The sequence below is a fragment of the Onychostoma macrolepis genome, chromosome 20 (genome assembly GCF_012432095.1).
Source record: "Onychostoma macrolepis isolate SWU-2019 chromosome 20, ASM1243209v1, whole genome shotgun sequence".
Taxonomy (NCBI): Eukaryota; Metazoa; Chordata; class Actinopteri; order Cypriniformes; family Cyprinidae; genus Onychostoma; species Onychostoma macrolepis.
Window position 1 is genome coordinate 14,873,209 of NC_081174.1, and position 27,928 is coordinate 14,901,136.

At 40.6% G+C, this 27,928-nt stretch overlaps 1 protein-coding gene across 2 annotated transcripts; it reads left to right on the forward strand.

Moving 5' to 3' along the window:
• Nucleotides 1–317: 317 nt before the first annotated feature.
• On the forward strand, nt 318–27,928 carry usp46 (ubiquitin specific peptidase 46). Of its 2 annotated transcripts, none has more exons than XM_058756569.1 (9): nt 318–691; nt 5,253–5,333; nt 6,884–7,097; nt 15,103–15,344; nt 16,601–16,677; nt 16,798–16,881; nt 17,224–17,421; nt 17,809–17,887; nt 20,610–21,063. In XM_058756569.1, exons 1-9 carry the CDS (start codon nt 656–658, stop codon nt 20,655–20,657), a joined length of 1,059 nt encoding a protein of 352 aa, XP_058612552.1. In that variant the 5' UTR covers nt 318–655; the 3' UTR covers nt 20,658–21,063. The 2 variants fall into 2 exon arrangements, with proteins under 2 accessions (XP_058612552.1, XP_058612551.1); XM_058756568.1 differs by lacking the exon at nt 20,610–21,063 and adding an exon at nt 23,107–27,928 and having other exon boundaries at nt 320–691.

Genomic DNA, 27,928 nt, shown 5'->3' on the forward strand with positions numbered 1-27,928 from the left:
AAAAAAAAAAAAAGACTTCACTAGCACCACGTTCACAAACTATTACTCAAGAAATTCTCTTTTTATACTTTCGCATTTAAACTACTGGGGCCTTATATTATTTATATGCATAAATGTATGGAATGCACAAGAGTACTTAAATATTATTGAAAGAGAATATGATATTTAGCTTTGCAGTGTCCTCAAACTTCATTTATGCGCTTTGAATGTACTGTGGATTTGTGAATTGTGCATCTACAAATTCTATTGGCCACAACGAAAGGTCATTGACATTGATTGGTGACTCAATGTGTCAATCAACCGAGCAGCGTTTCATGTCGTAGACACCAAACGCACCAATTGCGTTCCAGTGGGCGGGGTTTGACCGCTAATCCAGGATGTGAATGTTTCGTTTAGTCCGTGCAACTGGCAAAGATGTTTACAATAAATATATTCTGCATTTTTATGTTTAGTTCCAGTGACCATGAAGAAAACAACTAGATGAAAGCCGCAGACGTTTATCTCTCGCTTTGTCTGCACTTTGCATGAGCAGAGGGGATTGAATGGTCACTGATTGCTGTCCTCGGTTGGGATTGCAGCTTGGCCTGTCAGTGTACTGCTGTTACAATCATGTTTATTTCATAGAGATGGCAACGAGGGGCACATTATAAACTAAATGACTGTCAGAAACATCGCCTCCATCTGTAATATGGTAAGTATAAGTGTGTGGATAGCATGCTGGCTAGCTCTTACGTAATGATGATGGTTGAATGGCTTTCCTCACAATCAGGTGCATGACCTCATTTATGAGCTGCTGTATGCATGGATCACCACTGTATTCAATCTCCTATCATAACTAGACATATTTACTCAAATAATAAACTGAGACTAGAAGTGTAAGAAATTGCTTATACTGACTTTACTATTAAAGTAGAATCAGTGATGCTCTCTTTATGTTGTGATAGCTCAGCTTAGTATCTGTGTTGTGAATCTTGCATTTTAAAAGATAAAAACCGTGATAATTAGTTGGCTAATCTGTGTTGTTTTACTTCCTGAGTGTCTGTGTGCTTTACATAAACATTTGCTGCCTCTATTGCACTGTTGTTATTTGATATTATGAACATGTTTCAAAAAAGTTATTTGTTGAAATATTATAATATATGACGCTTCTCTAAATAATATAGTTCCCACAAAATGAAAATTGTTGTAATGTACAGGTCGCTTCTTTTTGTGCAGTTTGAACGAATGGTCAAAAAAAATTAAACGACACCCTAAAAGTAGCCAATATTATCTTCTGAAGTTACATGATAGCTTTGTGAGCTGTCATCCGCTGAAATGGGATTGAGCTGAACAGTACTGGATAGGAACTAGATGTGTTATTTGTAGTATTAATTATATACTATTATAGTATTCATATTTAGAATTAGCTTCTGTTTTTATGTTTTCATTTTATTTTCAGTGTTAGTAATTTGTCTAGTGCTTTTGTCATTTTTATGTCATGACTGCACTAAGGATAGAGTAAATGTCAAAACATTGAACAATGTCTTAAATTTCATCCCCAAATAAATTATCATATGGAGACTTGTAATATCACCATCACTGTAATTATACTACTTTTAAGCAAGAAAATGTTGTACTTAATCTCTCTGTAGTGCTTTTCTTTTGCCATTTGAACAGTTTTAAGATGGGAGCAGAGCCCAGTGTTTTATGTAATACTGTAGTTTCACAGAGTTGTTTCTGTGGGATATCTGACATTGCCTGAATATTTTAGTTCCTGAAACTGGCCTGAAGCCTCTATCCACTGTCAGATGTCATCCTTAGATAACTGCAGGTATTGTGTCAGTCTGAGCTAGATGTGATTAGGAACAAGAAGAGTGAATTATTGCCAGCATGAGGGGACACAGACTTGACGTCTGACTGCTGTTTAGTGCTAGTTATGTAACCAATGGCCGGACAGGGTTCATTTGTTCATCGGTGTGTGTTTGGGGCCACATCTTAGTGGCTCATTGACCACAGATACAAGACAAGCTAATGAAATGTTCTCCTTTATGTCTTCCATGTTCAGTTCTGCTTAAATGGTCTCAATTAATGTGTGTTTGGTGTGCACAAACGCAGACCTGTCTTTTAGTTTGAAAACATGGCTCTATTAACTGTACTTTAGTTTGATAACATTCGTCCATTAACTGTGTCTAGCAACATATTGCCTTGTATGTTTTTGTGTGTTTGTGAACATGCTCATTTATGTGCTGTGGAAGGTTTCTAAGCAGAAACAAAGATGGCCTAGCTGTATGTAGTCAACAAGAAAATTCCCCCATTTATGAAGTCAAATGTTGGCAAAAGTATCTTTACATTGTTTAGCCAACATAATGCCACTTCATTTTTCAAAGCCTGTGAGCTCAGAGGATTCGATAGCCCTCATGAACCACTGCAGCCCATTACTTGCCTGTTGTTAATTATTATGGCCTAAAAATATTCAAGCTCTTAAGTCTGTCTTGCACAATGCCGTATTTATATTTCAATAGGCAATGAAGATCTATTAGTGCTGGAATTGAAGGTCTTTGTGGATTCATATTTCCTACAGATAAAAAGGTTGCTGTCTCGGTCGGGTTAATAACACTAAACTAGACAATGCAGAGATACCGAGAGCGCCTATTTCCCATCTTTCAACTGTCAGTCATGGTCTTGACTTCATTGGTGTATGACTTTGATCTGTGGATCTGATTGTAGTGTTTAGTCCATTACCTGATCTGTTCATTCAGAGTCATCTAGAGATACTCGGGTTCTAAAGATATGTTGGGTTATAAAAGGGCTGCCATAAGCACTTCAAAAGTTTGAGGTCAGTAAATTTTACGACTAAAGATTTTTCTGGTCGACTAGTAGGCCTAGTCGTTCATTTGAAGCATTAGTCGACTAATCGCACATTTATTAATAAACAATTTAAATCATAATAATGAGCCTTTAATTGCCTACATAGCCTATGCGATCAAGTGCACGCATAAGCTTGCCACAGCACACCGGCAGAAGTATTGATTATGAATGTGTCAGTGAAAAACAGTAAGGAGGCTGCATTAACACTTTAATAATTTATTGATAAACAAGTGCTTTCTTTGTTTTCAGTTTAAGAGATGAAGTCGGTGACACTGACTAGTCATCTTTGCATTAGTGGATGCATCTGTCTGCATGTTTCATACGGATTACATAATCTGAGAATATTTGTTTTTCATTTGAATTGGTTTATTAAAGGTCCCATGGCATGAAAATTTCACTTTATGAGGTTTTTTAACATTGAGTTCCCCTAGCCTGCCTATGGTCCCCCAGTGGCTAGAAATGGCGATAGGTGTAAACCGAGCCCTGGGTATCCTGCTTCGCCTTTGAGAAAATGAAAGCTCAGATGGCCCAATCTGGAATCTTCCCTTTATGTCGTCATACGGGGAAAGGTTACCTCCCCTTTCTCTGCTTTGCCCGCCCATGTGAAAATGAGCTACTACCGTGCGAGGCGAGTGCAATATTTCTTTTTCCTCGAGAGACATCATGGCTTGCAAACGAGCGAAGCATGACAGTTGCTCAGTGTTTGGATGTACAAATTAACCCCAAAGTATTTTTTCAGTTCCTTCATCCGAGCCTATGGCTAGCATTAGCTACATGATAATAACTGTAACAGCATTCATAAACAAACCAACTAAAGTACCGTATCCAGGCACTATATTTTAAACTAACCATTCGGAGACGTCCTGCTGTAGCCGCTGAGTTGCAACTTCTTCTTCCGGTGCTTCTCCAGCTTGAACGACTGCGTGTCTACGAGCCATTGCAATACATCCACTGTCAACATTAGCGCACGGTAGCGTGAGCTGGTTAAGGCCACACACCCACCCTCCACCTTGCCCCGCCTCTCTCCTCCTCATTAGCATTTAAAGCTACAGACACAGGAATGGCACGTCCTAAGGAAAGCTCATCGTGGTACTGGCTCATAGTGTCTGAAATTCTGCACCAAAGCTGAATTTCGGGAAACAGACTTCAGATACAGTATTAGGGACCACTTAGGCCTATATAAAAGCATCCAAAAAGCAGCATGTCATGGAACCTTTAAGTAAGTTGACAACTTGCACTCTATAGAATTTGTATAGAATAGAATATAATTTTTGCACTCTATATTTTTCATGTCTGTAAGACCAATATACACGGAGTTTCGCATTCAAATTCACATTGCGTCAACACATTTTTTGCCTTCAAATTTTAAAGGGGTTGTATCATATGGAGTCAGATTTTCTTTTGTTAGGCTGTGACACATACATTAAATACCAGAACTGAAAACATTCTCCGCATTTACTGAAACTGATTTGGCTTGTGTTTCTAATGTTCTAAAACATGCTAAAATAAAACTACCATATTTACATATCACTAAATAATAAATATATAAGACATGCCTTCAAATCACTTTATCATTTTGACACATTCAGTGACATTTCTGGCAATTTCTAGGTAAAATTTGAAAGAATAAAAAGTGAATACATGTAATGCATACAGCAGATGTGGCTGGTACCTTATGAACAGTGAATTTATCTCTTGGGATCTGTCACTGGTTTCAGTGTTACTAGAAGAGAAAACTTCTGAAGTCCCATTGTACTGAGGCCAAAGTGAAACTCTGAGCTTGTCCTGCTGATTCAGTTACATTCTGTCATGGATTCTTATCCAGCATCACTTCCTGCTTAGTTGTTCTATCCATTATTCATGTCACTCAGTTGCTGATAAATTAGGCCATTACAACACTTGATCCTTGATTATCACTTTGAATGGTTTGGATTTCAAACATCATATATCTAACTGCCCATAGATTTGTGCAGTTATTGTGAATGTTTTATTAGCAGTTGAACATCGTCAAAAAATATGATTTTTTAGTTTCTAAATGACTAAAACCAGAACACCTCTCTGTATTCAGTATTCCACACCTGGCAATGGCATGTGAATTAAGAAAGCCATAATTATATCTTACCGACTGCTAATGATATAGTGCTATAAAAAGCAAACAAGAAGCGTAGGTTATTGTGTCACTTGCAGCATCATTAACGAGATGAGTCATTCTCCAGCAGTATATTGTGATTTTGTACCTCATATTTTCATTTTGGTGGCTTAATGTCACGTCATGGAGTTTTAGAGAAAGAAGACTTTAGACATAAATGCCTTTAATTATAGCTGTGAGTCTTCTCACTTTGTATTAAAATGAATGAATATTCAATGTAAAATTGAAGTGTAATTGCTCTCAATTTCTGTTTCAGGGCACCAATGCCTCTGCTCTGGAGAAAGACATTGGTCCAGAGCAGTTCCCCATTAATGAACACTACTTTGGATTGGTTAACGTAAGTATCACACAGAGCCAGACTAACCCTTCAACGGCTTTACATATGAGCCAGTGGGAGCAAAAAAGTATTATACACATGGTAACGGTTTGCATATTTGTTCAGTGAAGCATTGAATAGCTTGGTTTTCACAGTTTTGTTCATGTTATCATACCTAACAACATTATTCATTGTAAATTTGAGGAACACCACAGCATCGAAACAAAGCAACCAGCTGAAATGTTTCACTGAGCTGGCGAAAAAGCACAGTTCTCAAATTTAACCATTTTATTTGTTGTTTTCTACAGAAGTGAGTGGTTTATTTTGCACTCTTCTCAAAATATATTAGAATTAGATTTTTATTACTGCAGAACATGTCAGCTTGACAAAGCAGAATGTATTCCTGCTGCCATGAGTGCAGCTGGTGTGATTAATTAACATGTTACTGTTCAGTCTTATAGCTGAATCTTTCAGGTCAAGCTGCCTCTTTGTTTTGGCCAAGCAGTTAATTCAGTAATTCAGTGAATCGTCAGGAGATCCACAGAAATCAGGTCACAGTTGTTATTTTTCTTACTGTCACTTATTTAGATTAGAAAGAGGTTCACATAAATTAGGTCACAGTTATTATTTATTTTTCTTTATTTAGATTTAAAGGAGAACTGTCAGCCTGATCTAATTAGAATTGCTTTAATTTTAATTAAGAATTTAATGCGATCATAATATGATGATAAAACAAAGCAATTAGCGTAATGAGAGAACTGATTAGTGTGATACCAAAATGATGTGTCTGAGTATATATTAGAATGCCACACAGAAAACTGGCATTCCTGGAGGTAAGTTTATATCTGCTTCCTTCTTAAATTTAGGGATCTGGGTTAAATATGTTACTTTATCAACAACAACAAAAACATGTACCATGATTTTAATTCTAAACACACTGTTACCAAGAAAAAAGTACCACTGCAAAATATTGATGCACTAATAAGTGTTAACCTGAAAACGCTTTTAATAAGACCACAAAGTGTTGAGTTTCAATGTTTATTATTGTGTTTTCATGTTCAATCATTGTTGTCACTTTCGAATACTCATGACATCTCTATCCTGTTCCTGTTTCCCCCTCTTATTCCGGTAATTTTCTCTCATCTCTCTGCTTTTGCTGTCAATAAAAATGCCAAAAAGCCCCTAAAACAACTCCATTGTCAGTGTGAGGGAACGGGAAAAGGCCTTTGGAAGGGAAATAATGCTCTGTTGTCACGGTAACAGCAAGTGCTGCTCTTTCAGCCCGTGCAGGTCATGTTTTTAAAGAGCTTTTGATTCCACCATTAGTGTTTTCAGCCATTTTATTTGCTTTTAGTGGTGAGCAGGGAGTTTTTCTTGATTATAAATGTCTCATGCAGACCCACATTTAGTGGGGTTCTCTGTTTGACCCATGTCTGGCATTCTTCCAGATTTTATCTCTCGGTTTCATAAATCAGATTTAATTGCGTCCCAAGTGTCCTTTGTTTGTTTCCCGCTCAAGGATTGATAAGCTCAGCCTGAATGAATTCCTCTCTCTGTGTCTTTTTCTCTAGTTTGGGAACACATGCTACTGTAACTCAGTGTTGCAGGCTCTGTATTTCTGCCGGCCGTTCAGGGAGAATGTGTTGGCGTATAAAGTCCAGCAGAAGAAGAAGGAGAACCTTCTCACCTGTCTGGCCGACCTCTTCCACAGCATCGCCACGCAGAAGAAGAAGGTGGGCGTGATCCCTCCCAAGAAGTTCATCTCACGTCTGCGGAAGGAGAATGGTGAGGGAACTAAGAGATCGAGGTTTGGCTGGTTAACATGACCTAGTTAACCACTGCTGGTGTAGGTACTGTAATTACACCGTTAGGAAGGCAAAAAGCATCTTTCTACATTGACGTCCTTTCAAAAGCAGCTGTGTATTTTGGTCAAATAAATAATTTTGCAACATAATATTATATATTTATATATAAATATATTTAGTTCAAAATCTTTTTTTTTAAGAAATTAACATTTTTATTCAGCAAGAATATGTTAAATTTGTCAAAAGTGACAGTAAATGCAAATCATGTGACACTGAAGACTGGAGTAATGGCTACTAATAGCTTTGCCTGCATAGGAATAAATTACATTTTAAAATAAATTTAAATAGAAAACAGTTTATTTAAATTGTAATACAATTTCAGAATATTTTACATTATTTTTGATCAAATAAATACAGAATTGGTGAGCATAAGAGACTTTTTACCCAAAACAATTGTAAAAATCTTGAGTGGTAATACATTTTGATAGCATCGAATGGATGTCGCAGAATATGATGGTCACTTGACTAGTGAAGGGTTTTGTTTATTTTATTTTATTTTAATTCCTTATTTTCCATTTTTATTTTTCTGAATTCCATTTTTTATTAAATTTTAATAATCAAAAAGCATGTCTAATCAAATCAATTAGTAATAATATTTAAAGGAATAGTTCACCCAAAAATGAAAATTTGATGTTTATCTGCTTACCCCCAGGGCATCCAAGATGTAGGTGACTTTGTTTCTTCAGTAGAACACAAACAAAGATTTTTAACTCAAACCGTTGCAGTTTGTCAGTCATATAATGGCAGTCAATGGGTTCCAAACATTCCAAAGCTTTGAGTCAAAAAAAAAAAAAACATACACAGACAAAACCAAATTAAACCCTGCGGCTCGTGACGATATACTGAGGTCTTAAGACACGAAACGATCGGTCTGTGCAAGAAACTGAACAGTATTTATATAATTTTTTACCTCTGATACACACAATGTCCAACTGTCCTGAGCTCATTCACAACATCCGGCGCGTGACGCGTCAACGTGCTCTGGCACATATATACTGTATATATACGTAGATGCTTCATTAGCGACTGTTTCTATGGGCCGCGATACGTAAGGATCTACGTATATATATCTATGTGCCAGAGCACGTTGACGTGTCACGCGCCGGATGTTGTGAACGCGCTCAAGACAGTTGGACATTGTGTGTATCAGAGGTAAAAAATTATATAAATACTGTTCAGTTTCTTGCACAGACCGATCGTTTTGTGTCTTAAGGCCTCAATGTATCGTCACAAGCCGCAGGGTTTAATTTGGTTTTGTCTGTGTATGTTTTTTTTTTTGTTTTGTTTTTTACTGTCAAAGCTTTGGAACGTTTGGAACCCATTGACTGCCATTATAGGACTGACAGACTGCAACGGTTTGAGTTAAAAATCTTAATTTGTGTTCTACTGAAGAAACAAAGTCACCTACATCTTGGATGCCCTGGGGGTAAGCAGATAAACATCAAATTTTAATTTTTGTGTGAACTATCCCTTAACAATAATTTGTTCTAATTTTAACATGAATAGAGCCCTATCAAATTGTTTTTTATTTTCCCCCCAAAATTCATTTTATTTTTTCACACATTCCATTTTAATATTTTCAGGATACTATGTTCTATGATTCAATACAAATATATCATCAGAACTGTGGTAATCAAATTAATTCACAAAACGTATTTATTTATTTAGCCAAATTCTGCATTAATGTCTATAATTATTCAATTTTGTCAGTGTGTTCCGCATCTTGGAAGTCATAGGGCCCTAATTCCTGTGGTGCCATCAACCAAGTGCCCATTAACAAACTGGCAGACTACAAATGACGCACTTCTATTGTGTAACCTTCATGAATGGTAACAAACTAGTCAGAAATTAGCGGAAACTAGATGTTTTCAATGCTGACAGAATGAATGACACATTCACAAACGTAAGACAGTGAACAGACTGTATTTCTTTTTTTCATTTTACCTTCAGATAAAGTTAAATATGGTTTCCACTCTGACTAAGCATCTGTTTACTGCTAATTTGTGCCAGAATCCCACAAAACTGCTCAAATGTTTTCAGATACATTTGGTTGACATTTTGTCAAATATATGCAGAAAACCCTGTTTATGAGAAATGTAAAATCTTGTGTATCCAATATATGCAAAGTGTTTGCTGGTAAAGATGGCAACATGAGTTTGTACGCAACTACTAGAGCAGTATCTAGCATTCAGACAGGAGACTGTGAAAAATCAAACCTGTCCATGCTAACAGTAAGCCTCTGTGTGATTATGCTGAAGGAGAAGCAGGTGTAACAGATCAGGTGTGTGTGTGTTTTGAGGGAGAGGGGAGGGATAATATGTAGCATAAAAGAGGATTTGTTCTTCTGTTTCATTCCAGAAAATGCCCTCGCTATGAATGAACAATACAGACCTCTATCAGAGAGACGTCACTTCACCAGCTACACACACATACTCCCTCACATAGAGTTAGATTGCAAATGCTAGACAAGAGTTAATAACCTTTTTAGTAGAGGTAACCGGAACATTAACTGGAACAGACTGAAGAATACAGGACTTGTGCTAAAGAAGCCAAATTTATGAGACCATGTCAGATGTTATTGCTGATTTGAAATATGCTCTTGAAACGTAATTTTGTCAAACACTTTTGAAAATTTCAGTCTTCCACATTCAAGGAGATTTGACCTATCCTTATACGCCTCTTCCCAATTGTGATGTATTGTACAGTGATTCTATCATCAGTTGTTGCTTATAATAAATACATTGTCATGCATTGGTGTGGGTGCTAATATAGTTATTGTTATACTTACCTTTATAGTTCTTGGTGTGAATGGCCTTTTAAGGACCTTTCGCACTGCGGGAACCTTTTCATAGTACCTGAACTAATTGTGGAACTACCCACTTCTTGGCGTGTTCGCACCGCAGGAACTAGGAACAGTCTCAGTTCTAGGAACTCCGTTTGGAGGAACGTCTCGGTTACGTACGTAACCCTCGTTCCCTGATGGAGGGAACGGAGATGTTATGTCGTGACGACATGGGGGATTTACTTGGAAGCCCCAATCATCTCTGACTTGAGAGAAAACGCCAATGAATATTGGCTAGTGGATTTTGCATACCTGCGCCACTCCCCGTGCACACGGGTATAAATAGGCGGCAGGTGCATCCACTCATTAGGTTTTACGCTGAGGAGCCGAGAATGAGTCCCTGGCAACCAACGATGGTTCGAGATTGTGGCATGGGGACATAACGTCTCCGTTCCCTCCATCAGGGAACGAGGGTTACGTATGTAACCGAGACGTTCCCTATCTGTCGGTCACTACGAGTTATGTCATGACGACATAGGGGTCCTATGGAAAGCGCCACAATCTGAACCCCGTCACAACCTTGTGGCATGCAGATGCTGACAAGCGAGCGCGTGACAGACAAATGCCATGCGAAAGGTCGCAACCTTCCCATCGCCCCAGCGCAAATTCACTAACCTTGGTGCCCGAAGGGACCACTGAGTACATCGCTGCTGGAGATAGCCAAGCCGCTGTTCCTTTCCCCACAGAAGTCAGAAGGGATTTCGACCTTCAATGAAAGATAGCTTCAAGTCTTTCCTATTTGTTGTTACAGCTTGGCAGTAACGACGGGGAAGCGAGCCTTCCAGAGAAGGGTGCTACGGAGGCCACATCCTGCCCGAAGGGAGGTAACATGTGGAGACACTAATATGGACTGACCCAGGCCTGGGGCAGTACTACATATGACTGGACCCTGGGGCAGATCCTACCTTGGGGTAGGGAGGAGAGCTGCCAGCAGGGCCTGACAGAGGGCTCTGTCAAAGGGAAGACACGGGTTTACCGTGAGTGAAACCTTACCGTGGTAAAATACACATATGGGATTACCCAAAGGGAATCAAGCCATACGGACACCTAGCCCAGTACAGGGGCTGACCGGAGAACCGGGCGAGCTAACACAAGTACTGGGTCTGGCGTCAGACTGCTCCACCCAGTCTGACTGCCGGGGGTGCAGGAAGAGCTCAACCAGGGTTCGCCGTCTGGGGAACTGAACTGGAGGAGGAAAACGGCGCTCGTATCCCCGGGTGAGGGAGAACGGCGCAGCTCTTCCCGCCACTTACCTGTACTTACCTGTTACCCAACACACGGGAAGAAACTGGCTCGATGCGGAGATTGTAAAATCTCACGAAGGTGTTTGGTGTCGCCCAGCCCGCAGCTCTACAGATGTCTGCCAGAGAGGCGCCGTGCGCCAACGCATAGGAGGAGGCAACACTCCGTGTGGATTGAGCCCTCACCCCCAGGGGGCACGGCTCGCCTTGAGATTGGTACACCAAGGCGACGGCATCCACTATTCAGTGGGCCAACCTCTGCTTGCAGACAGCCTTCCCTTTCTGCTGACCTCCGTGGCAGACAAAGAGCTGCTCAGAGCTCTTAGCTCCGGGTGTGGCCCGCGTATATGCGCAGCGCTCTTACGGGACACAGCAATGCCGAGGCTGGGTCTGCCTCCTCTGAGGGAAGTGCTTGCAGGTTCACCACCTGATTGCAAAAGGGCGTAGTGGGAAACTTGGGCACGTATCCAGGCCGGGGTCTCAGAACAACATGAGAGTAGACCGGCCCGAACACAAGGCACTCTTCGCTCACCGAAAATGCTTGGATGTCCCCGACCCTCTTGATGGAAGTGAGCGCGGTCAGGAGCGCTGTCTTAGCAGACAGGAACTTAAGCTCAACTGAGTCCAGCGACTCAAAGGGACCCCTCTGAAGCCCAGCCAGGACAATAGAGAGATCCCAGGAGGGCAGCAGGGGTGGTCTAGGAGGATTTAACCTTCTAGCACCCCTCAGGAACCTAACGCTGAAATCGTGCTTTCCCAGGGACCGGCCGTCCACTGCATAGCGATGTGCTGCGATAGCAGCCACATACACTTTCAAGGTGGAGGGTGACAGTCTACGCTCCAACCTTCTTGCAGGAAAGAAAGCACTACTCCAATCTTGCATCTTTGGGGGTCTTCTCTGTGAGAAGAACACCAGTTCACGAACAGACTCCATTCAGCGCATAGGCCTGCCTCGAAGAGGGAGCTCTAGCCTGAGTGATCGTGTTAACCACCGCTGGTGACCAATCAGCTAAGTACTGCCATGCCCGACCCTCGAACGCAAACCGTAGGAACGGTCTGTGTTGCGGAAGGATCGAAACATGAAAGTAAGCATCCTTCAGGTCGATCGCTGCAAACCAATCCTGGGGCTGGATGCATTTGATTATGTGCCTGTTCGCCAGCATCTTGAACGGGAGCCTGTGCAGGGCCCGGTTCAAGACTCTCTGGTCCAGGATTGGTCGAAGACCACCGCCTTTCCTGGTTACGATGAAGTAAGTGCTGTAAAACCCTTGCCTCATCTCGGCTGGAGGGACCGGCTCGATTGCATCCTTTGCCAGGAGGACAGCAATCTCCTCGCGCAAGACAGGAGCGTTTCGAGCTACCACTGAAGTCTCGAGAACGCAGCTGAACTTGGGAGGTCGCCTGGCAAACTGAATCGCATAGCCGAGTCGAATCATGCGCGTGAGCCAATGAGACGGGCTGGGCAGCGCGAGCCACGCCTCCAAACACCGTGCAAGTGGCTCCAACGGCACGATCGACGTACCCGCGGTGGTGCAGCGAAGGGGAGTAGAGCTGGATGGTACAGAAGGCTGTACGTTCTGAGGCATCCTCGCAGAACTCCTTTGGTCCCAGGGGGGACTGGCTAGAGGAAGCTAGAGGAACCGCACTCTCTTGGCCGCTGGCAAGATGGGTTGTGGGCGAGGGTGATGAGGCAACACTGTCGGCCCGTGGACCTGAAAACCCGGAGGAAAAGGAAATTGCTCTTTCTTTTGACAATGTGGGTACTGCTTGCCCTTGAGCCAGCGGCGGAACAGAACCAGAGATTTTCCACCCGGCCCTTCTCCGGGGGAAGGAGCGACGCTGTCCCTGCCGTCTCCTGAGAAAGAGCAGCTTCCCACATCGGGTTGCCCGTATCAGGGATCGCTTTGTCGCCTATCTGGACGATTAGGGGCCGATTAAGGCACGGGTGGCGCCGCGCTCCTGCGAGAGGCTCGACGCACCGGCATATGGGATGATTCAGCACAGGGCAGAGCATCTCTGGAGGATGCGGGAGGGCGCCCACGGCGACAAGCAGACTGAGGCTTGTCCTGCGGTGGAGTAGCAGCCTCGGTCCGCTTCTGTACTACCGAGAACTGCAGGGCACAGTCCTCGACAGTGTCGCCAAACAGTCCAGCCTGGGAGACGAGAGCGTCGAACAGCGCACTGTCGACATCGCTCCTCTCAATAAGGCTGAGCCATAGATGGCCCTCTTGGACCCCAAGTGTGGACATCGCCTTCCTGAGGGACTGCGCTGTGACTTCTGTCGCCTGTAGGGCACAGTCAGTTAACGAGCACAGTTCCTGCATCAACCTCGGGTTGGTACCACCCTCGTGCATTTTAATGCCTTGGCTGGTGTACTCGCAGGATAGCCATGGCATGCAGGGCAGAGGCAGCTTGGCCCGCAGCACTGTAAGCTTTGGCCGCAACGGCTGTCAACCTACAGGCTTTGGACGGGAGACGAGACGATTCCTCCAAGTGGTGGCGTTTTGCGGGCACAAGTGCACCACAAACGCACTCTCCACCTGGGAAATGTCAACGTACCCCTAGCTGCCCCGCCATCGAGGGTAGCGAGGATGGGGGAGGCAGACGAGCCGCTTCTGGCTGTACAAAGGGGCCATCCACGACTTCGTCAGCTCCTCATGCACTTCAGGAAGAAAGGAACCGGGGCAGGGCGTGGTCGCGAGCCACGGCCCGTGCCGAGGAACCAATCATCTCGCCACAAGGGCTCAGGACTAGGAGGTGTGCACGCCTCCAGCCCGATGCTCGCGGTGGCCCGGGAAAGCACGGCCGTTGACTCTGGGTCCGATTCGGCGGCGGCCGCGACTCCCGAGGGAGGCAGCCCCGCCGAATCTTCATCCTCAGAGGACGATTTCCCATCCCCCGTTGCTGCGATCGACATCTGATCCTCTATCGGCGCACCGAATGAAACGCTGGGCACGCCGTGAGACGGCACAGCAGAATCACCGGGGAGCCGCACAGAACAGCTGCTGCGGGAGGAGTGAGAGGTCCGTGGGGACTGGCCCGGCAGAAAGGCTCTCACTGTAACCCTCAGATCGCCCAGAGCCCTAGCCGATGGTTCTCTGCTCGTGGCAGAGAAACCAGCGCGGGTAGTGACAGAGGGCGCTCCTCCCATCCCCGTGAGGAGAGAGAGGCGCGATCGCAGCGCTGCCATGGTTACACGCTCAGAGCGAACGCATAAACCATACACGAACGCAGCTTCAGTGTGCTGGATTGTTGTCACGACATAACTCGTAGTGACCGACAGATAGGGAACTAAATTAGCTCCTGCTTCAGAGTAGGGTGTAAAACAGTTCTATAGGAACTATCAGTGACGTAAGTGTACGCTGATTGGCCAAATGCATTTTTAAAAAGCCATGTAAACATATTTATTCTACGAACATGGAAAACAGCGATAATGTCATTTACCTGTTGTCTGCGGTGTTGTTCTTTTCTCAGCTTCGATGATATGTAACACTGAAGTTGTCATAAAAAATTTAGTCTCTTAGCTCAACTTTTTGCTCTTGCAATCGCGTAACCCACAACACAACAAAAACAGCTCTGATCATGGCATCCTCCATTCACCGGTTTTTGACGTTTGTTAATGCCACGCAAAAAGACATCACTGTTGGCTGCTTCAGAGTTCCTGCTGCCGGTGCGAATGCAACCAGGAAAACGGCCCAAGGGAGAACTTGGTTCTCTAGGAACTACCCTGCTGGCTAGCTACGCGGTGCGAAAGCCCCTTTAGTCTACATATAGTTCCTTCACAGTCATTTGCAGGATTGCTACCTAATGTTACACATTTTGCTCTCTGGCTCTTCCTATAGACCTGTTTGATAACTACATGCAGCAGGATGCCCACGAGTTCCTGAACTACCTGCTGAACACGGTGGCTGACATCCTCCAAGAGGAGAAGAAACAGGAAAAACAGAATGGACGACTAAAGAACAACGGCACTGCCATCGCCACGGACACCGAGCCAGAACAGAACAAGGCCGAGCCCTCCTGGGTTCATGATATCTTCCAGGGAACGCTGACCAATGAGACGCGCTGTCTCAACTGTGAGACGGTAAAAGTGTTGCTATGTGCAATAAGTACTAATAAACAGCCAAAATGTTAAAAATAGGCATGCTAATAAGCAACTAGTTGAGAATTGGTCCCTATACTAAAGTGTTACCTTATTTTATTTTATTCTTTTATTTTATTCTTTTGCTTTTATTTAATACAGCTATGGAAGCCAGTTTCTACGAATGGATTAAAAAATAGAGGTAATTGCGACTTTTCAACACAAAATTATGGGATATAAACTCAGAATTAGGAGATATGAACTCAGAATTATGAGAAATAAACTCAAGATATAAACTAAAGATATAAAATTGAATTCTAAGATAAAAAGTCGCAATTACCTTTTTTTTTTTTTTTTTCCATGGCCGAAACAAGAATCTTAATTGCAAGAAGTAAACTTGGAGTTCAGAGAAACAATGTCCAAATTCAGATTTTATATCTTTTAATTCTGTGTTTATTTATTTATTTTTTTAAATAGACTGAATCATAAAGTAATATATCGAATCGAATACATTTTTTTTCAGGATAATTTGTTTTTAATTAATTATTATTATTTATTTATTTATTTTTGTCTCGCAGAATATACTGATATATATGCAGCATCTTCAGGGACATACTAAATAAAATGTCATAATTAAAAATTAAATGTATAATTAACACTTTTATGACTATTTTTAATATTAATGAAATAATATATAGTTAAAAAAATTCTAATCATCTAAATTCTGTAAGGGATAGGTAAATGTATGAGCAAAGCTGTATTTTTTTTTTTCTTTTAAATATCGGTGTACTCTTCTGGTAGACAGACACAAAGGACTGTTTGATTTATTTATTTTTTTATATATTGTGAGTGGTCTTATACAACGACATTCTGTCAATCCTTTGAAATTTGCAGCCTGAGGAAAGAAACTACCATCTCTCTATCGTGTGGCCCACTTTTCAGTTTTTTTCTGCTTATTAACCTACATTTTTATTTTTTGCATTAACACATTGCCGCTAGACTACAGTTGAGTGCTAACACAGGTCAATCAGGTCAACAGAGTGCAACCTATTCACCAGCTGAAACTGTTCATAGAAAGAGGTCACCAACATGCGTGATAAACATCTTTGTAGAAATGAGTCCCCGCTAACTCTCTGCCCCTTGAAGATGCTTGACAGCTAATATTGTCTCTGTGGGTGGTGAGATCACAGTTTCTGAAGAGATGTGATCTCCTCTTTCTCTACTGCTTTGTGAACTCACATGCCCTTTTGTTTTTACAGGTCAGTAGCAAGGATGAAGACTTTTTGGATTTGTCTGTAGATGTTGAGCAGAACACTTCAATAACACACTGTCTCAGGTAAACGTATAAAAACACTTTAACATAACAGTAATCATGCATGCTTATGTACACAACCAGTTGTTTTCCTCTGTGTTTATGCTCTTTGATAGATGTGTTTTTTTCTGATGGCTTTTACAGGGACTTCAGTAATACAGAGACCCTGTGCAGTGAGTATAAATACTACTGTGAGACGTGCTGTAGCAAACAAGAGGCACAGAAACGGTGAGCGTCAGTGTGTCAGATGTGTATTCATATAGTGCATGTAACTAAGGTTTCAGAATGACATACTACTATACTTTTGCATAAAACCTTATTCTCGTTTTTCGCATATGTTGCAAACTTTCCTAAAAATGTTAGTATTCCATTACAAACCATTCCAGGACAAGTTTGTTTGTGTGTGATTTGTTTTAACAATGTAGCTTTTCTAATATAAAATGTATTAAACAGTACAAATAACTAAGTAGTTTTTTGTGGGGAAAAAATGCTTTTGTTCTGCTTTATACACTGCAATGTGAATTTCTACGTGCCAGTGATTTGTTTTGTGTGCATGTGTATATGTTGCAGTATGCGTGTGAAGAAGCTGCCCATGATCCTGGCTCTTCATCTGAAGCGCTTTAAGTACATGGAGCAGCTGCATCGGTACACTAAACTGAGCTATCGAGTGGTCTTTCCACTGGAGCTCCGCCTCTTCAACACCTCTGGAGACGCCGTCAACCTCGACCGCATGTACGACCTTGTCGCTGTGGTGGTCCACTGTGGCAGGTATGAAAACTGTCAAACATGTGCATCTGCAACATATAAAAACAAACTGTCTTAACACAGTCCGCCATGTCGGTACATTAAGTCATATGTTATAAATACTGACCATATAAGCCATTGGAGTCTCAACAAACTATGGTGCAAATATATTTGCCGTAGTGTGAAAGTACACTATAATGGTAATGTTTTTCTTTAAGAATGAAGCAGAATAAATTAATCAGAAAAGAGATGTTTTTTTTTTTTAAGGATAAATTAGGACTTTATTTGGAATTTTTTTTTATGTCTTTCTGAATATTTTTTGGAAAAATATTTAAGAAATATTAATTGTCTAAAATTTAAGTTGATTTCCTTCAAAAGTTTAAACACTGCCTCTGTAACTGTGTGTATTAGTGGCCCAAACAGAGGGCATTACATCACCATCGTGAAGAGTCATGGCTTCTGGCTGCTGTTTGATGATGACATTGTTGAGGTATGAACCTTATATACATATATATACATATCTGTTCAAAATTTTGGGGTCAGTGTTTTTAAATTTTTATTAATACTTTTCGCAAGAATTCAGCAAGGATGTATTAAAGGGGTCATATAATGCCATTTTTGTACAAGCTAATATGATTCTTTAGGGTCTAAATTGAAAGTTTGTAATATACTTTAATTAAAAATTCTCATTAGTATTGTAAGAAAACACTCATTTTACCTGCTCAAAAACAGCTCTGTTTTCAGCACACCGCTTTAGTGCGTGTGTTTTAAATGCTAGTGAGCTTTGCTCGCCCGCCTCTGTTCTGTGGGGCGTTTTGACACAACACACATGGAGTGTTGCCTTGACAACAGTTGAGGGTATATTTTGAAGAATGGCAGCGGAGTCTCTGAGGATACTGTGCAACCGTAACGCTTTTGTTCATTATAAACGTGGGATTATTCATTATATTGAGAACGTCAGAATAGAAAACATGCATGTACCCTGAATGTAAACATTAGCCACATACATCGTGAAGCGTGCTAGCGATTTGCAAAGATTAATATAAAGATTAATATAAAGGTTAATTAAACGTTACACTCACTTCTTCTGGAGGTTCAGCAGGAACACGAATAGTTGGTACCGATTCTTTTTCAGGAGCAGCTTCTTAGCAAAACCAGCTTTATACTGACCTTCATTTATAAAGCAGTCTGGTGAAAAATGATTCGCGCAAACATGAAAACATTGACGTTGCTCGTGGGGAATATTCCTTCAAAAGCAAAACACAGCCATGTGTCTTCAGCGGTTCGGACTTAGGAACATCAAAATGACTGCTGTGTTCATTATTGCACCCGAGAACAGAACACCACAATCGCTAGACGCCATTCTGCTCATAGACAGCTCCAGCGTATATCAACAATGACGCGGACTATGATTGACAGCTCGCTCACGAGCAAGGGCGGTCTGTGTTGAAACACTGCTGTCAATCAACCATCGTGGGAGGCGTCCGACCGTGTGACGCCACACGGTCGAACGGCTTGATTTGAGACAGGGTAAAACAAATAAGGAGATTAAAAAAAAAACACTGGATGGATTTTTATCATTTTATGATGGTTGTGTACAGGCACTGCTAACACACATTTCAGTACAATCAACTTGTAAAAGTGCATGTACCATTATATGACCCCTTTAAAGGGGTGGTTGGTTAGTTAGTGTGTAATGTTGCTGTTTGAGCATAAACAATATCTGCAAAGCTGCAGTGCTGAAAGTTCAATGCAAACAGAGATATTGTCTTTTAAAATTCTGGAAGTTTAATGCCTACAAAAATGGCTGGTAAGGGACTACAACGAACTACTTCCGGGGCTGATATGTCACGGACCAAGATAAGCCCCGCCCTCGGGAACATGTAAGGAAGGGGGCGAGGCCATGCTGTGCTTCTTTAGAGAAGAGGAAGAGAAAACTAGGGGTGCACGTAAAAATCTATTCATATATGAATCGTGATTCTGTCTTCTAACGATTCTAATGGATTCACAACTTTCAAAATTAATGTTCTAAAACAGCCGTTCTTAATACTGTTCCTCGCGTTGCCCTGCTTTGCATCTCTCTCTCTTTCATTCAGATCGTCAGATCAGCTCCAACAAACTGTTCCAATTATACATTTTCACATAGCAATGAGAAGCGTTATACATGGATGCGTGTGCGGTTGCCGTACTGTATTAAAGCTTTAATCAGAATAAAACCGTATATTAAAAGCTAACATAAGCAGTAGCATAATAACAGCGTATCTAAAAGTATGAGACAACAAACAAACAAACATACCATTAAGAGCCGTGCTTGCACAGGTTCTGCGCGATCCTCTTCACTAATATCCTCTGCGTCTCAATCGGGCTCAAATTGATAAGCATAATAGACGACGCCATTGTTTACAATACAACACATGCCGCTGAGCTGAGGGTGGGACATTTAGACGCACGCTCGGCGGTTTAGTGAATCACAACACACTGAGCCAGCTAACCAATCAGAGCCCATCACGTATTTCTGAGGGAGGGGCTTCATAAAAACAGGAAATAATCGAGGCGTTTGTCAGAGAAGGGACAGAGCGGAATAAAGGTAAATTATATAAAAAATTATGCGTTTTTAAAAAAACGAAGCATGAACACGTTAGACTGCACCCCATAAACACAATCAAGCCAAGAAAAAAAACAGTAAACCACCCCTTTAAATTGATCAAAAGTGACCGTAAAGAAATGTATAATATTACAAAAGATTTCTGTTTAAAATAAATTCTGTTCTCATGAATTTTTTATCCATCAAAGAATCCGTTTCATGATTTTCTCAAAAATATTAAGCAGCCCAATTGTTTTCATCATTGATAATAAGAAGAAATGTTTTTGAGCAGCAGATTAGAGTGATTTATGAAGGATCATGTCACTGGAGTAATGACTGCTGAAAATTCAGCTTTCCTGTCACAGGAATTAATTACATTTTAAGATATATTCAAAAAGGAAACAGTTATTTTTAATTGCAATAATATTTAACATTTGTACAGTTTTTATTTTTTAATCAAAAAAATGGAACCTTGGTGAACACGAGATGACTTTTAAAAACTTTTTTTTTTAAATTTCCCCAAATTTTTGAATGGTACCATATAGTCAAAATACAAACCCAAATGTTTGCGTAATTGTTAGAACAAATACATATTCTAGTAAACATCGAGATCCAAAATCTGATTCAGGTTGGGCTATCGAGCAGAGGAGACAGGTACCCAGGAGTCCAAGAATGACACAGACACGCAATGGTGCAGTTCACTCTCAACTCAACTTTATTATACCTGGTGATACATATATATAGGTTTTGCAGAAGTGAAAGTCTGTCTGGAAAGTACAAGCTGAGCAAGCATAATAGCCACATTTGGCAACAATCAGATTAACATGTTTTATGATCATTAAGTAACATCTTTAGTCTAGACCAGTGGTTCTCAACTGGTGGGGCGCGAGTAGGCTACAGGATGGAAGGAAAAAAACTGAAATTTTTTTTTTATCACTAAACTACTGTCATACAAAGTTATAGTTTTGTATATACATAACTCCTGAATAAAAATTAAAATGTGTTTGGACTGATTTAAAAAAGAGTTTTGAACAAATTTGATTGGTTTGTCGATAGTGAGCGCAAATGCAGGTGATAAGCGGTTTTATTAAGCGAGTCATTGAGTCGCTCATTCAAACGATTCGTTCAAACGGCCGATTCATCAAGAATGAGACGGATGTTTGTGCATTGAATCTTTGACTCAACCGATTCGTTCAAAACACGGAATCATTCAAAACACGATTGAGTGTTGCTGTGAGATGCGCTATGCTGTGATCTTTGTTTGGAATCATCGGATCTATTTTCGCTGCTAAAATAGACAAAAACAGTCATTATTTTGTCTAAAATGTAAGTGACTTAATATTATTAACTTGTTTGTTGAACTGTCATATGAAATCAGTGTCACATTTTCAATCGTGAGGTGATGGTAAATTAAGTGATGGTCAATTGTCAGCTCTCTTGGTCGTCAGGTCGTGTGATATATGTTGCTGAACTGTATTCAAATGTTATAAATATAAAAACACCACATTTTGAAATTTAACTGCAGTATGTCAATTTAGTTTATTTGTGTGTGCTGCGCTCATAGACTTTAGAAAACGGCGCTCATTTGTTTGATTTCTCCTCGAGAAGCTGCGCAAGCCTCAAACGTTTAAGGTCCTTGCACCCTGACTGAGTCCGAAACTGTCGTATTAGTTTTTTCATATTCGTCATTTGGTGGCTCTCAATTGTCAAAAACACCCCTCAAAATATTTGCTACGGATGCGAAAAATCCTGTAAATTTAGCAGTGTTAATAACAGAAAACGGAACGAAAATAAGTAAAAAACAAAAAACAAAAATTACAGTGGCATTCACTATAAACATTTATTATAAACGCCCAGACTAAATATTTAAAGCAAAACTGAAACTAGCGGCGTGGTAGTTACAGTTCCCGTGAGCAGGAGGCAACACTGGCATTTCTTCTCCTACTGGAAAGTGGTTGTTGTCCCCCTCCTTACAGATCACGTTCCGGTAGAATCCCCCTCGGTCGAAATCGCGATCGCGTTATACTGTTTCAGCTATTAAAATAGTTCAGTTTTGTATGTAATGGCGAATTTTTGAAATTTCGTTTCGTTTTTTTATTAAGTTAATTTAGAAAAACGTTTGGAGCATTTTTTTGTTCGTTAGATAAGTTTATTCTTTCTTAAAGTAACGACCAAGCAGCCAGCGGCAGACCGGCAGGCTGATCATACTGCAATGAACCAGCTTTGGGGGGGCCCAGCTTGCAAAAGGTTGAGAACCCCTGGTCTAGACTATATTCAAAACAGGCACACAATGTTCCTAGACACAGGATGTTTGTGGGGTCACATAGAATCTCACAATGGCCACTTTAAGACTGAATGTCTTAGCTAACCCCCAAACACTCCTGCGCCCTGCAGAAAACTTCATAACAAAGTAAAAGCAATGATTTTGTCTTTCAAAAATATACAAGTAACATTCCGTTATGGATTCATTGCAGTCAGATTACAATCCCTTTCATGTAAAACTTAGTTAGTCAAGAATCACTCTTATACTCCTGATTCTGTACGTTCTTCAGGTTCCAACTCATAGGTATGAACATAATCATCCTCAATGTACACATCAGTGTTTGAAACACGTTCATCCGGTTGCATAACAATTGGATCAATTATTTGCACTGCAGGGAGTGTTTGCATCATCACCTGATACGTATCTCTTCTTGTAATAGCTGTAATAGAACGCATAATAGAACTACTAATAAATTGCATTAGGCGTGGTGCTATTAACAGTAGAATCAACATCAGCAAAACAACAGTGTGGAGAATCCAAGTTCCCCATCCACCCCATAGACCACTTAGCCAACCAACCCAAGAGTCATCTCTCTTTGGTTCCGGAATGCATTCCTTCATATGGTCAACGATGTTCGTGATGTTGTCTGAATTATCTGGAATATAAAAACAACAAGGCACTCCTAACATTTTACAAACTCCTCCTTGCGCTGAGGTCAAAAGGTCAAGAACAAGCCTATTCTGAACAACTGCTTCTCTCATCTTTTTCAACTCAATGTTCACACAATGTTCCTAGACACAGGATGTGTCCTGTTTTTTCTTAAAAAATTTTCTCTATCTATCCTTTTCCATTTCTCTCACAGAAAATTGATGCACAGGCGATAGAGGAGTTCTACGGTTTGACTTCTGACATTTCCAAGAACTCCGAGTCGGGATACATCCTGTTCTATCAGTCCAGAGAATGAAGGAGCAGAGGGGGAACAAATGAAGAGCAGAGGAAGAACGTGAGAAGAGATCAACAAGAGGAAGGGTATTTGTGAAGATGACATCCACTAGATTCCTTTTCCACATCCCTCTCCTTTTCCTCATCTCATACTCAGGGTCTCCAGCTGAGACTGAGTGCCAAAAGCCCTCTGTAATCCCATTTGCCAGTACGACATTTCCCATTCTCCCAATCTCACTGCACTCTGCGGGGGGAAAACGCATCTTCAAATCTGACCCTCAAGTCAGTCACCTGCATCTGGAAGGCACTTTATAAACAACAATAAGTAACACAAAAGCAACACAACAAAAAAATCACAACATATTCAACTACAATACTTGTGAAAACTTGAAGGAATCAAAAAGCAGCAATGAGTCCTGGTACTCTAGCAAGTGCCCAGGAAAGTGCCTCTCATCCTGGGTATCTGAAACCAGGAGGAGGGTTTCTCTCTCTCGATCTCTGGCTCAAGGTCAGGGACCCGTTTCGGGTCACTTTAGATGTTCCATACTGTGATGCCCACTCATCGGTCCTCCTTCATACGACTCTTACCCAGTAGCTGGTTGAATCCGCACATCCTAGTTCAGTCCTGGTCATCAGAGGGCCTGTTTGCACTGTGTGACAATTTGTTTTGGATTTTGGCATGTTGTGGGAATGAGATTATGATTCTGAGCGGTCTGTTACATGAGTGAGTGTATTTGTGAGTGTGTGTGTGTCTGCATTTAGTCATGCAGGCAGCTGCTGTGAAGTGACTTTGCTTTTCATCCAGAAATAGTTGCAGTCTTGTTACCAAGAGAGTTTTCAAAAATTGTCCTATTGAATTCTTTGCTCTCTTCGAGTAACAAAGAAAAAGGGCAGAACTGCAAGGCTGAAATGCTGCTTTTTTCTCCCTTATCTAACACTGTTGTTACCTAACTTCTTTTGTAGGTAATGGCCTTACTTACTTAGTTACGAGTGTTAACAACCTTGCAGTCAGCTCTTGTTGTTAGGTTCACCCAAATCTGCCGATCCCGACTGACTTCATCCCACAAAGCACTCTGCTTCAGTCTCACCTTTAGTTCCTGCTTTAGTTCCACCAGTTGGCTTGAATACATCTTTTTTTCTCTTAAATAGATGTTGTAACTTGGTCCCTGGTCATTTTTACAAAGCAAAATGATGTGGCATTTCTTTTTATCATTACCTTGAGGTGTTAAAGGAGTAGTTCACCCACAAAGAAAATTTGTTGAATATTTACTCGCCCTCAGGCCATCCAAGATGCTCACCAATAGATTCTCTGCCATGTGAATGGGTGCCGTCAGAATCAGAGTTTAAAGAGCTGATAAAAACATCAAAATAATAATTAATTCACATGACTCCACTTAACAGCTTGTGAAGTGTAAAGATGCAAGTATGTTGTAATTTCAAAACATTGCTTCCAGCTAGAATGCTATGTCCATAATATTGCTCTCTCCAGTGAAAAAAATTGTCTCGTCTCAATCAGGAGAGAAATATGAACGGATCAAGCAACATTTACAAGTCTTACAAAGCAATTGTAAGCAAATATGTCGGTGGATTTTGATGTTGCAGGACAAGAAGCGATGGAATTGTGTTGTGAAATATAGACTAGAAATATAGTTTAAAACGTTGATGAGTTTGTTTATTACCAACATGTAGCTTTTTGCTTCACAAGACATTAATTGATAGACTGGAGTCGTGTGGATTTCTAGTGGATCATTGTTTTTTTATCAGCTGTTTGGACTCTCATTCTGACGGCACCCATTCACTGCAGAGGATCCACTGGTGAGCAAGTGATTTCTCCAAATCTGTTCTGATGATGAAACAAACTCATCCACTTTTTGGATGGCCTGAGGGTGAGTAAATTGTCAACAAATGTTCTTCTTTGGATGAACTATTCCTTTAATACATGAAAGTCTTGAACGTGAGATCAGTGGTAGGAGAGACTTGAAATGCACCAGTCTTGAGATTACTGCAATGCGGTCAGTAAAGTTTAGGTTTAGGGCTTATCGAAGTATCTGATAGGTTGTCGCTGTTACGATAACAACATGTGCACAGTTACTTCAATTTTGTGATGCGAGTGGCTTTTATCCAAGAGGGCTTTTACTATTTAATGTACGTTGTACAGTCAGGAGAGAATCTGACTTCAGATAAATAGGGAACTTTATAGAAGACACTATGGAAACGTACTGTTAATCCTGATTTTTAACATTTAATTTTGTACATAAATGGGAGAGACTGACTTGAAATAGTCACCGAAGGGAAACAAGGTGCAATACAGGGACAAGATAAACATTCCATGCTCATTTTACACCAACATTTTTTTATTTTTTCAGAAACACAACTGATTGGTACTCCTGTTTATTTAGTGCATAGATTTCTTTTATGTTTTTATTTAAGGCAAATGTTTAATTTACCATTTTATTCTCTCAGAAACAATATGTTACTCTGAGTAAAAGTAGCCCACAACTGAAATACATGATTTATGTATTTGCCTTTTTTGTCTGTTCACAGCACATTCAGCACAACAGTATATAGTAAGTGATTAGAAAAGAAAAAACTAGAGTAGGTTTTATGGTGTTGATTCATCCAGTCTAGGTTTGTGGTACCTATATTTTCACACTCCTCAACCAACATTATAATGTGTAATTACATGTTAAAGCCACACTACATGCAATATAGATGTATGAACACTGTGTAACAACACAATGTGAGATTGACTATGCAGTGTTTGTGTTTGTCCTGTTGTTTCCTGAGGCTTGACAGATGCTGACTGATTATTTGGACGGTTGTTCTTTCATTTGCAGTTTCCCAGTGATGCCAGCAAAAAAGAGGAGCATATGTGGTTGTTTGAAGATGTTTTATTGGTACTAAGACCACATTTCTCTTCCATGCCTGTTCTTTTGTTTCGTTAGTGATCAAAATTAACAGAAATGTGCCAAAATTGTGGTGGGAAACTCAGTCCTTTGAACTGGAAAATTAAATAGATATTTCTGTGTCATGAAACTGTACATAAATATTATGTAGACATATTGGTTAGAAATAAATTCTATTTTTAAAACGCTAGATGATTCTATTAAAATTGACCTGTTATTCGCATGGGGAAGACATAGTTGCAAATGAAGAAATTAAAAGCTGATGAGTGTTTGTCAGAGATGGTATGATTTCAATCAGGTCCCTTGTGGTGACCTGGATCATTTTGAAGTTTGTTCTGTAGAGTAGCCTAAACTAAAAGTACTGTAACTGCTTAATACTGTGGATTGAATCCCCACACACACACACACACACACACACACATACATGAACATCTGGATATGTTAAAAACCAATTAGACTGTCAGTTACACACCTTGTATGCAAAAACACACCTGTCTGTTTTGTCCCCTTTTATTGTGTGTATTTTTTTTTTTTTTTAGATCCAGAAAAAAAGATGTACAATGTGTGTGTTTGTGTGTCTGAGAGAGAAATACCAGGACTCAAACTCTAATGGAAAGTGTGATAACTGTAAGTGCACTTTATCATAGCAGAACCAAAAAGGTTTCTCGTAGGAACTGGAATCCTGACTGAGATTCTTTTGGTTTATTTTTCCTTTCCTCAATAAATGAAACACAACTTTACCAGCTGTGCCTCAGCGGTGCTTTTTATTCATTTGTTTGTTTGTTTTTGTTCTCCGTGTGTTCCTTTTTAATTATTCTCCGGCTCTTTGTGGCTGACGCACTTCATTTTATTTCCTTTTCGGGGTGACTAATAAGACAGAACATGGCAATTTTGTACAAAGACACAAAAGGCCTTGGGCAGAGAACAGGAGGGAGAGGGAGTGAAAAGGGAGAAGAATAGATTCATCAAACGATTGAAATAACGAGAAATGAAAAGCTGCTTTACGGAAAGTCCTTTATGTGCCTAAAATGCTGATGCATCAACAGCAACAAACATTTTTAGGGATTTGCTGAGGGAGATGTGTGACTTCCTGTGTGTCTGTGTGAGAGAGAGATTAAAAGCAATTGCCGTGTGTGACGTCTTTACACAAGAACACCTGCGACAGAGCGAGTCAGGGAGAGTAAGGAGTCATGTTCTTCTAGATAATGTCTTTTGTTTTTACGTGTGTGTGTTGTAAGACCCCAACAGATGTGTGAACATGTATGCATAGTATGTGCGTCACATGCTGATCAGTGTGTGTGTGTGTGTGTGTGTTGTTTGTTGAACATAAACCGGTTTAATCAAGCGGCGCTCTTTCATATTCCTGTGTAATGGAGGGATGTGCTTTTGTTCTCCAGCTGTCTGCTGTCATTTCACCTGACAATTTCCACAGCTAGCGGGGAAGCAGGGATCATTGCAACACTCAATAAACGCAGCATTTGGGAAAAAATATTGTGCACAATGCACTCAAAGGTGACCACACTGGGTCTGTACATGCACAGTTCAGTCCTCAACCTCCTCCCAAAAAAATGGACTGACAGTTTGAAATGAAGAATGCGGATAATATAAAATAAAATAACCAGTAAAACATTTTCAAAGTAATTTTTGGCTTAAAGTAATCATTTTATTTATAATAGTTAAAATTATGCATCATTTAAAACAGTAATGTATCTTTTTTATGAATGTAACAACTCTAAATCAGTGGAACTGAATGCTGTTAATGTTGGGTATTTATTAGTTTATTGTATAAATGATTGTTTTCTCTGTCTTTATGCAGATCTCCTTGGGGATGTTTAT